Genomic DNA, 12155 nt, shown 5'->3' on the forward strand with positions numbered 1-12155 from the left:
AGTGTAACAAATTACTGTAGCCGTTGAGCAATCAGTGGAGTAATTACTCTTTTAGCCATTTCTATTAAACAGGACAACAGGCTGCCCACTTGTTTCCACTTATCAATTCACACAACATCTGGCCAGCGATAAACATTTTAATGGCTTGTTGATGAAAACAAACATATTGTGGTCTGTTTGTCTGTGGAGAGTAAAGCCATCAAGGCTAATTATGTCTTGAGGACAACCGACCTTGGGCAACCAAAATCTGAGGTTAATTTAAAAGACCATCACAGAGAGAAAATTTTAGCTGAGGGAACTTTCTCCAAGACTGAACACTGTAGGGAATATTCCCCTTTTGTAATCTAGAAAGGAGTTTTTGGAAGTTCCCTGACAGTATCTTTAAAGCGAAGGATGGTTCCCTTCAGTGTACCGTCTGCAGGAATACGTCCCTGAAGATGCTGACATACATCCTCGCCTGCATCACATCAGCAGGGGATGGCATTAGTGCTTCTTTACGGTCTCTGTAAATAACCTCCACCCACCAATATTCCTACACTGCTCTGATTGCTACTTTGTATTCTGAACACACATTGATTACTTCAGCTGAAATTGATGAGCGCCTTTTAATTTCCTAATGGAAAACCAGCAGGGCTGGGCGTGTCTGTCAGAAGAATGGCTCTGATTGGCCCATAACCAGAGAGCCTGTGCAGATGCATGGCGTTGGGCAAAATTTGTCTCATCATAGTACAAAGTTACAGTACGCACATATGCACACAGGAGGGGCCGTGGAGGATAAAACAGATTTTTTTTTCCCTCTCTCTTCCATCTCTTATTTAATGTTTGGTTTCGATATATGAATTTTCAAATAGCCAAATCATCATGATGGCTGCTATAGATAAAAGCCATCCTACTAACTGTTACTGATGTTATGGCATATTTGCTGATGATTGATGGCTTCATTTCAGCTCATTCTGAAACATGAAAGGAAGTAAGGAGATCCCCGCATCATGAAGTCAGCAGCGAGCCTGTCCTTTAAGCAGTTATTGATGCAAAAATCACAACAAATCATGGGATCAATCAATGTGCGGAGAAATTTACATAACTCTGTTTATATCAAGGAGATTAAACTCTGTGCAAGCTAAGAATCAGTTTATGTCATCCTCTCAGAAGTGGAAGAAAATACACGACTGAATTACATCCAAAGCAGTCTGGATCCTGATAGGACTTTGTTCTGGTGTATGACAAATTTATAGATGATGTTTAGTAGTGAGTCAACTTTCTTATTCCCATGCAATTTTGTTTATCTTAAAAAAAAAAAAAAAGCATACAAATGGCACTGAAAAAGTAACAGTGATATCACTGAGGAGATCCTCAAGCCACATTTCTGTAAATTGCCTGTTGGGAATAAAAAAGACACAGAATATAGGTGTGATTTGTTTCCTTGGGTTTTCTTTCATTATAAATTCTACACAGCTGGAACAAAATCAAAAGATACATCAACACACCACAGAGGTCACAACAGTGTACCACAAAATATACAGCATACAGTACAGAGAGAGAAGTAAAGCACTGAGACCGAGAATAGCCCACAAAAAACTCAGAAAAAAAAGAAAAAGTTCTCTCCTTTCTCAGCAACAGAAAATCATGGGGAAAATGAAAACTCAGTAGTTGCAGAATTATGAACTCTTTCTCTAAAAAAAATAAAAATAAAAAACAACAAAACATGTATACCACAATATATTTCATATAAAACATTAAAATCCAAAAGAACAAAAGAAACGCTCCAAGTTCACTTATCTATCCTCCCCTGCCATCACAGGTTTGCTGACAGTCAGTATGGCAAGATCAGTGGACAGTAATTGAAGAATAAAAATAAGCCTTGTATGCACAGATAGTGGTTTGAGGTGACCTTTAAAAAAAATGATCAAGGCCTTGGGCTCCAGTGTTCAACAAAAGTAAAAGGGCACGTCAGCCAGCTATCAAAGCTCTCTGGTCTGCCCACAGGGAAAGGGAGAAACAGCAAAAGTGGTAAAGCAAAATTTAACACAGAAACACTCCTGATGTGACACTCGAAAAGGCTTTCATTTGGTAAAAAATAAAAAAGGTACATCGGACACTACAGCAGTAATCCCGATCCCTCCCACATATTCCCAAACCGTCTTGTACCAAATTATATATAGAACCTGTGCTTTCAATTTCAAAAGGTGGATCTTTGGCAACTGTGTTGCAGCCCTCGAAAGTTACATTTTGTCAATGTGTAAATCAAAGCAGCGGACCACAGTTTCTGACTGTCGCCTGTTTCACCGAGTTCCAACCACTTTACAGTCAAACTTGATGATAATTGAGCTTTCCGAGTTGAACTACTGTGTGCCGTGCCCGTGAGAGCGGTTTCATCACAGGCAGGAGGACTGAAAGGCTGTGAAAGAGTCGGGAAGAAATGATAGCAATTATGGTCGCAGGCCAGCAGCTTCATAAGCACAGACATTTAGAGCTTCAGACCATGCACAGTATACCTCCTGTTTGATAGGCAGGGAAACCATTGTTTGAATTTACAAAGAAAAAAAGGAGAGCAAATTAAAACAAGTGAACAATTGGTAAACTAACATAATATACAAGTCTGGCAAGAACAAATTTGTACAACTTAGTAGCTTGCTTGTTCAGTGGCTTTTACACTGCTTTTAAAAGGAAAGTGATTGTAGAGAAAGGATTGAAGTTATTAAATGCCTGGGATGTTTCTACTGAAGGCTAATTGGGGATATTGAAGAAAAAAAAATATACATAAACATTCACAGGTGGCAAATAATGCAATTATAACGGCACTAAAGCAAACACAAGAGCTTCTCTTTCGCAGAAACGTTACAGCCATGTGTGCTGAACAGCGTGATTAAGGACAGAATAAGAGAATAAATCATGACTTGTTTCTGAAGTGACACAAAGCACAAAATGGCAGCTTGTGATAATTTTGCTCAAAATACGCAGCAGAGAGCAGAGAATCTAAGTGCTGGCTCCGAGACAGAATAGACATTTAGTGTTGAAGGCGAACACATGGACTCAAAACAACACAGTGGCTTAATGACATTTTGTGTTTTCATTTGGGGTAGATAAACAAAATTCAGCCATTGTGTTTGGACTGTGTCAGCCACACGTCACTGCTAAAATCTGCTCTGCAGTGGAGTCAAACAAAGGCATAATTGGTGAATTCAGAGTTAGGATCAAAAGAAGCCCAGATAATAATAGACACCGGGGATTACGATTCCCATTATGATTTTGCACACATGTATGATTTTTAACCCGTGGGTAGAACAGATGGATGGCGATGAAGAGTTTAAGCAAGTAAATCTTAAAAAAAAAAAAAGAAGAAAAAAAAAAAAAAAAGAAAGCAAGGGACTCCACCCAACAAATTTGCTCCAAGTTAGAAAATAAGCATAACCAAAGGAAGATAATGTGCCACCCAAAGTCCCCAAACCAATCCCATTTCCGTGCTCCACCACTTATCGTCCCTCTCAGTTCTCCTTGGTTGTCGGAAATAAAAATTAGCCCTGTTGTCTTCGTATCAGTCATCTGCCTTCCCTTCATCTCTGGCGTTTGCGTCGCTGGATTCTGTTCATCACTGTCAGGGAGAGAAACATAAGAATAACCACATAAATATCACAAATGTGCAAGAATAATTTTTTTTTAATAATAATAATAATAATAATAATAATAATAATAATAGAAGAAATGCTGTATTTATTCCTTTCACTATATAGTTTTTTTTTCCCAAGAATTGGTTCACGTCCCCAAAGCTGAGAGAGTAAAGAATATTTGTTAAATTCATTATGAAATATTCCCTGTACACATTATCTCACAGCTTATTTAACAGCTTGTCAAGAACTAATTAACTGTAGATAAACTACATTTACATTACAGCAGTGCAGGAATATTACCAGTAACATTCAACTAAATAATATTCATGTTATCGAACTATGCATTAATTGGTCAGAGTTATTGTCTGTATGCATTCAATTTCCTTCCTTACAATAAATTGCACATTCACAGCTAGAGGCCATATGGTGCATTTCGTCTGAATGTGAAATCTAACTTGGAGCCATCCAGCCAAATGCTTATGCACATAATTACAATTTTGGTGTAAATACATGTCACTCATTGTCGTGCTGTTTTTCATATCCTACAATATGTATGACACTATTGCAATTAGCCAGTGTGCATCAGTTGAGCACTGATATGACATGAATGGAGGCAGAACATTCTTGGAAAAGAATGAACGTAGTTTTCATGAGTCGAGGTTTACTGGTATTTTAAAGTGACATCAAAACTATCTGTAGCTTGGATGCAGGGGGTTGTATTTTCATTTTTAATGGCATCTCAAGAGAAACATGACTGGATAACATTTGCACATGCTTTGCTTTTGCATCTCCTTGTTGCTGTCATTTCAAAAGCAAAGCAAAATGTATCTGCAATCTAAATGCAATGCTGAAATGTCACCCAATTTTCCGTCAGCAGTTTCAGAAAAATCACAAAAAAAAAAACAAAAAAAAACAAGGCGCGCTTAAACTGTCTTTCAAGTTCACGTCAAACATGCCACCGCTACGAGTTCCATGATGAAATGTTTTACATTTGTGATGACATTCTCAGATGACTCCATGCAGCTGTCGCCCTCCATCTTCTGAGCTGCAGGGACATCTTTCTCAAACCTGCTCTCTCTGAACTCAAACTGGCTTTAGACACCGACTGACGCGCCTGAAGATATTTCTGTTGACTGTAAAGCTCATGTTCATGTCAAACTGATAGCAATCTTTAAGTAAGTTTATGCCTACAAGACTGCTCCCAGACTCGTGTGTTGCAGTAAATTCAAAGAGGACCAACTATTAATCTGCTTTTAAGTTGCCACTGAATGCTTGTTTTCCCCCCCTAAAATAATCTCACATAGGATCACAGTTTCACTGACCGCCCAGCCCTCAGGCTCTGACCTGTTCTGGAGACGGTCTCTTGTTGAGGAGACCGGCCTCTTCATTGGCCTTGTCTGTCTTCATCTCCACTACGATGTCATTGTTCACCTTCCCGCTGGCTCTGCAGAGAGCGTGGAAAAACAACAATTGTGAAGTCAGTGAGCTGAAGAGTATTTCGCCTGCCCAGTGCTGACCTCTGGTGTGAATTCCCCAATGTGTTCTTTATAAAAAACAAACAATGAGCTGCTTTAGACACAATGCATTTTAAAAATGTGTTTAAATGCCTCCCAATTTGTCTGCAGTTTATATTCAGTCACAGTTTCCCCGTGCTTTGTTTTTTGTTTGTTTTTTTTCCCCCACAACCCAGTTCCAATTGTTTGAAAGCTGCAATTAGTTCAAACAGCTCTTCCAGCTAATTACCCCACCCTAACTAAAAAGACACATATGAGAACATACTTCTAAGACTATGTCTTTTTCAAGATTATTTTCTAGTATGCTTTTCTTTCCCACACGATTTCATAGTTTCACAACGCATACTGATTTGAAAGAACCGAAATCAAGCACAAAAATGATTGAAACGGGAAAACTGATTGCGTATCAAGTTTATTCACATTTTGAGTGTGAGGGTACAAAAGTTTTCTAATCTAAGCAATTTAATTAACTAGAAACTGTTCACCACATATTTCTCTATTATTTACATATTTCTGTAAATAATTTACAGGCATACAAATGTATGGCAGCAGTACTAATGCATTACAATTATCCTTTAATACTGTAATTTAGCTTTTTGAAAGATGGTAACCTCCAGTGGTTTGCTTGGCATTATGTATTCAGTTAGGTAAATTACTTTGTCACTCAGCCAAGTTTCCCAATTTGCAGAAAAACTAATATTGTTTTGTCTAAATGTATATATGTGGTTTAGTTTTATGCAGCATTTTTAGTTTCATTGCATTATTGCAGAAATCTATATAGATTTTAGAGCATTCTTTAAATTCAATAAATAAATAAATAAATAAATAAGTCCTTTTCCCAATGCTAAGTGCCAACAAAGTACCACAGTGGAGTCTGTTTTAGGTTGTTATGGGGTCATGGGAATCACACATGATTCAGATCAACCCCTCCCTCAACCCCAGCTACTCACACTTCCTTCTTTCCCTTCTTGCTGCAGGGCAGCTTGCTCTTCTTGTTGAGGAAGTAGATGAGGGCCACCAGCAGCAGGAGCAGCAGAACACACACTACCACGGCTATCACCACCCCGCTGGAGCCTCCCTGCTGCTTGTCAGCTACAGAGCCGCAATGGAGGTACACATGGAGGGAGGGACGGAGGGGCAGATGGTAGGACACAGGTGGGAGGGAATTGTGGAGGGGGAGCGAGGGTTCAATCACAGTAGCAGAGTTGGGAAGGCGGGGGGGATGATTTTAAAAAGGGGCAGGAGTAGGGAGAGGGGCGTTGTGGGAAGTGTAGGGAAATTGGGTGTTTGATTCGTGGGGTTGAGAAGGAGGAAGGAGAGGGAGGAAAAGGGTGCCATGGAAAGGGCAGATGAGGCGACAGGAGGACAATAGGGGGAAAGGAAGGGGACGGGGACAGGTGGGGTCCAGGCGAAGACAATGAATGGATGAATTGATGGATGGGTAGAGAGGAAAAGGAGCAGGGAAGGGAAGTGGGATGTAGGATTAGTCTAACTTGAATGCAATGACTGAAATTTTGATGGGACTCAAAAACAGGGCCTGTATGCTCAGATCATAAAGCTGACCAGAGCCAGAAAACAACACTGAACATACTCACCCATCCACCTACTCTTGTATTATGATACTTGTGAGGACATGACTAAAAAATGATGTTGCTCTACATGAACTACAAAATGACTATAAACCCCATAAGAGGTTTAAAGGTTATTATAGATAATCATACATGATTCTTATGCCTATCGAGATGGCTGGTGTTCTTAAGAGAACAGTGACATTTGTAGAAATACGCTTAGTTGGCTTTTTTTTTTTTTTGCTGAGGGCTGTATGGGAGGATTAAACCTTTCTTGCATTGATTATGAAGCTGGTGCTATGAGAAGGTTAGCAAAAAAAGACTCCAAGTAAAGCGAATAGACAGGATATGTCCAAAGAATAAAAAGGCCAACATAGGACTTGTAAGGTTCATTATTAACATCTTGTATTTTATCTGTTAAATAGTTTTAACAGGGTGTAATGTGAAGGCATGCTTCTCCTCAGTGGAAGGATGTGCTGAAGTGACTGCCTCACTGTGAGGACAAGGAAAATGTCCTGTGCTGTGATATTTGCACTTCAGACACAGTTCTGGTAAACAGTGAAAGTCATTCAAAATTGTCCTCTCATCAGCACTCAAGCTCAGTGTGACTGACAGTAACCACAGAAACAGCTGGAGCTCAAATTGACCTCAACACGAGTTCATTTCTACCGCAAACAAAAAGGAACAATTAATTTGAAAATAACAAGGTTCTTTGTTTCCAACTTGTCCCTCATATTATTACATCGGGGCACATGAAACATTTCACTGTTTCTTTTCAGGTCAATCATTTTGGGACACAAATGACATTTATACTTAAGACATGAATTACATTGTCTTTTAAAAACCAGTCCCATGTTTGTTTCGCCATTTCAGCTGTGAGAACACACTGTTATGACGTTTAAATTTTTGATTAAACAATTCATTAACCAGCCAATTAATTAAAAAAATAACTTTTTCCTCAATATAAGTTTCCAAAACCCAAATAAAAAATAAAAAAATAAAAAAATCTTACTTTTTGCACCGAAGGCTTCATTTTAAAGTCTGTCCTCACAACTACAGTAATACAAGTTAGTATACATAAACACATTGGCTCTTGTAAACACAAATACTGCACACTAACCTGTGTGCACTCAAAGACATCAATAGACACACAATAACTTACAGTTCAGGACGCACACTAGATACATGTCAGTAGGGTTAGCGATACAGACCTGACTTAAGCACAGGGTTTCCAAAGAGCAGCACTTTGAGAGAAAGAAAGTTTCTCAGTCCCATAGCATAAGCAAAGCAACAAGCACAAATCGCACACAAACACCTCTAAGGGTGTGAACACACACAAAGAAGCTAATGGGTGCACACAGTTCAACACACAGCAGCTCGGTAGGTGGATGTAACAGAAGGAAAAAGCCAGAAACAAGATGTCAGTTGTAAAGAAGAGGAGACCACAAAAGAGACACAGCGAAGGAACAAAGGGAGGAAAGGAAGAGATAGAATAGAATAGAATCCTTTATTGTCCCCAAGGGGCCACAAAAAGTTGTAGTAGCATCCACAAAATATAGGACAGACATCATACAAAGGTGACGAGAGAAGAAGAATAACAATATACAATATCCACAGTGTTCGGTAGCAAGAGGGAAAATATACAAGATTACAGTACAGTGGTGGCAGGTGGTTGTGGTTGTGTGTGTGTGTGTGTGTGTGTGCGCGTGTGTGTTTGTGTGTGCGCGCATGTAGGATTGTATGAGCGTGTGTATGTATGGGATGGAAGGGCCGGGGCAAGAAGAGATGGGTGGAGGGGAGGATTTTTTAATTACAGGGTCTGTACAACAAAGAGTCCTGAGAGAAGGAGGGAGAAGAGGAGGAGGAGGAGGGAGAAGGCTCTACCTCTGTTGGCTGAGTTGTCAATTGCTGCAAAAGAGGGAAAGAAAGAGAGGCAAGAGTTCACATTGTGGGCGAGTTTTGTGCGTAACATCATCTCTAAGGTTGTTTCTAAGGTGCTTAAAAGATTAACAAAAAACACTTTTTGGCATAACTCCTTCATCAACAACTGGGCCAGAGAAAACATGAAAACAACGTAGATGTTTGTTGCTGCCATCATCTCCTGACACTGACCTCGTTTGAGAGATACCGGCAAGGACTTGCTATCAGTTCCGTACTCGTTGGAGACCTCACAGGTCACACCGCCCGCCATGACCTCGGCTGTGGCTTTCAGGGTCACAGTGCTCACCAGCTTGTTACCCTTCACTGATACTGACTGGGAGAGGGCAAAAGGAAGGGGAAGACAAATGGAGGAAAGAGGATGCGAATTATTTCTTTCTTCGTGTCTCACCTGGATTTTAATTCCTTTACTTTAATAGTCCAGTTCCTGTAACTGTACATGGTCTTGTGAAGTTTTATTAAACTTTTTATCCAAGAAAGTCTTTAGCTGTTTAAAAAACAAAAAACGATCTGTTGTGCAACTCTACATCTTTCTCGTCTTTGATCATACATGTATTTCCATTTGCCTCTGACATCGTCGAAATTTTCAGAAGGATCATGAATTTTTTATCCGATTTTAGAACTTTATTTAGTGGTGGTTAGTGCTCTTGCCCCAAAATAAGAAGTTCGTGGCTTTGGTTTCCCGGCCTAGGCCCTTTCTGTGCGGAGTTTTCATGTTCTCCCCGTGTCTGCACGGGTTTCCTCCCACCGTCCAAAGACATCATGTTTGGGTTGACTGGTGGCTCTAAACTTTCCGTAGGTCTGAGTGTGAGTGGTTGTTGGTCTGTCTGTCTCTGTGTGTCGGCCCTTTGATGGACTGCTGACCTGTACAGGGTGAACCCCGCCCTCACCTAATGTGAGCTGGGATTGGCTCCAGCACCCCCCAGAAACGGATAAGTGGTAATGAATGAATTCAAGAAAAAAAAAAGACAAGAAATATTACTTTCCATGGCCCTTTGAGATCTTTCTCACACTCCCTTTTATATTGCTTTTGAAGTTCAGCATTTGCTGGTCTTCCAAGAAGATCTTAAGATGTTATTAAAAATAAATCCTGCTTCAAAATTCACATCTTGGATGAAATGAAAACACTAATATTCTCAGCTCGGTTTGTTGAAATACCTCCTCACTTCAGCTGTTTTATATGTACAATCTCGTCCAGGAAAGTAGCAATGGCTTCCGTTTACTATATGATTCCGGTAAACTGCACGCTCAGCTGTTTTTTCTTTTTGTCTCTGTTGATCTTAACTCTGTTTTCACATACATACCTCTCTTCCGGACGGCTTCCAGGTGAACTGCGGGGCTGGGGAACCGAAGCTGGAGCACTCCAGAGTCACCATGTCTCCTTCCTTCCCAACCTCGGCCATAGCTGGAGTCTCAATCATCGGCTTTCCTGGAGAGGGAGTGAGAAAGCAGTGAATGAACAATTTCAATCTTTTTTTTTTTGTTGTTTTTTATAAACAGTGCAGTGCAATGTGTGCAGACACACGCACAGAGGGGGAGAAAAAAAAAAAAAAGGAGAACACGCCCCTTAGCTGCTTCCACCAACTACACAATCACCTTCCTGAGATTCTGCTCACAAACTATTACCACAAGCAGTAGGCTTCAACACCGATATGACTTGTATGATCTAGCCTTCCCTTATCACTGTTTCTGTGGTTTACGCAATCTAGTTAGTGCACATAAGCTTATGAATGTGATGCATCAATGCATACTACAAGTGTGTGTTACCTTTGACAGTCAGGTTGACGCTGGCCTCGGCTGTCAGTCCGGGCACGGATGGAACGGCTCCAACACACATATACTCTCCGGCTTTATCATAGGTAATATCTTGTATTGTTAGAGTGCCGTCCTGAGAGAGGACCTCAGAGCCCTGAGGGAACACAAACACCCAAGAACAAAGTCAGCTGGAACCACACTGTTATTTTGTGCATGTGAACGTGACAGCAGAACAGCATGCTGTGCTGGGAAAGAGGGAGAGAAACCTTCACACACACATTCTTCCAAAGTGCAATGATAATGGATCAAAAGTCCTCCATGATGAACCTATCTTTGGAAAGTCTTCTCATCGGAATCCTCCTTTCTAAGAACAAACATGTTCTCTTCCCAGATAACCAGCAGTTTGTGAGTTTCCCCTCTCACCCAAGAGACACAACAGATAGACAGGCTACAACAACAAGCCTGACACTTGAAAAACACTGTTCACATAAAAGAAAATGGAGGAGCAGGAATGAATACCAAAATACTGATAGTGTCATTTTGATTTTTGGTTTTACAGTAACAAATGTACCAAGTTACTTTAAGATAGACGGCAAGAATGAAGACATTTTTTATTCTTTGGTATGCTGACTGCAGAATATTTAGAAAATGTGCTGGGTTCTCATCACTATCAACAATTACCTTCAATCTGTCATACACAGAATATGCAAACTCCAAATAGATTTTAATATCTATTACCCAAAGCAGTTGTTATCAGTTCAAAAAAGTTAACACTTGAACCTCGAAGTTGCATGAGATGAAATATTAATGCTGCTGTCAAACTGAAAACCAACAGAATGTACTCTGCTCCTGCCTGTCTCCAGCATGGATTTAGGTTTTTATTTCAGAGCAACTATTCTGTTCTCGGGTTTGGAGTTCTACGCTGAAGTACATGAGGTTAGACGACACACCACATGTCTGTGCTGCTTTCTCTTTTACCAAGAGGAACAAACTGCAGTGTCTTCTTTCCAGCTGTTGCATCTGGACGCAAAACAATAGAGCCAGTGTACCACAGCTGCAACTGTCTATAAAGGGACGCCTTCTTAAGACCTCCAGGCTCCAGCGCTGAGTGGCAGCTGCGCACAAAGTTACTTCTGTGTCACATTCAAATGTCTGAAGAAAGGTACTATGGAAGTACCCGGTTGCACCAAAAGTTCCTAGTAAATTTTACATTTTCTGAATATAGTATGAATATTCTTTGAACTGATGAGCAAAAAAAAAAAAAAAAAGGAAGTGAAGGAGACGTAGCACACCTTTTTCCACTGAACAGTGTGTGCAGCCGAGGCCTTGGTCTTGCACTGCCATTCCACCTTGTTTCCGAGCATGACGACTTGCGGTTCAGCAGGGACCATGTTCATCGGGTCGATGTCTGACACCGGAAATGAAAAGCAATTGAGAAAGAGGGATGAAGATACACGAAAGTCTAATGCCTAATATACAGGACATTCAGATGGGTTGAAGAGGTGCCCCCTTCAAATCAAAAACCTGCACTGTTTAAAAAGCCATGTAATAAGGCTCTTTGTAAGAGCAGAATATTTAGGGCTCTTTGAGCACAAAGCTAATGCACTTACTCTGAAGTTGAGCCCATTTTGAAGCCTAAGTTAAGCCTCTTCCATGCTATTTCTAGGCTATCTCCGTTAAATGTCTGTGATAAGATCAAATTAGGCGGTGTGGTTGGGATAACATTAAAGCACCAGATGAACTGTGAAAAATTGAATTGGATATCGTCCAGG

The 12155-nt window shown here is 40.4% G+C and overlaps 1 protein-coding gene across 1 annotated transcript in view; it reads right to left on the bottom strand.

Moving 5' to 3' along the window:
• Positions 1-1057: 1057 nt before the first annotated feature.
• bcam (basal cell adhesion molecule (Lutheran blood group)) overlaps positions 1058-12155 on the bottom strand; it is a 48176-nt gene continuing 37078 nt past the window's right edge. Inside the window, exons 9-16 of the mRNA XM_029505311.1 lie at positions 11676-11791; positions 10396-10537; positions 9933-10057; positions 8803-8944; positions 8575-8598; positions 6073-6214; positions 4953-5052; positions 1058-3592 (exon numbers count right to left, since the gene is read on the bottom strand). Coding sequence (XP_029361171.1) covers positions 3590-3592; positions 4953-5052; positions 6073-6214; positions 8575-8598; positions 8803-8944; positions 9933-10057; positions 10396-10537; positions 11676-11791 — 794 coding nt within the window. The 3' untranslated portion in view covers positions 1058-3589. The remainder of the gene's footprint in view (positions 3593-4952; positions 5053-6072; positions 6215-8574; positions 8599-8802; positions 8945-9932; positions 10058-10395; positions 10538-11675; positions 11792-12155) is intronic.

This window comes from Echeneis naucrates, chromosome 6, assembly GCF_900963305.1.
Source record: "Echeneis naucrates chromosome 6, fEcheNa1.1, whole genome shotgun sequence".
NCBI classification, from domain to species: Eukaryota; Metazoa; Chordata; class Actinopteri; order Carangiformes; family Echeneidae; genus Echeneis; species Echeneis naucrates.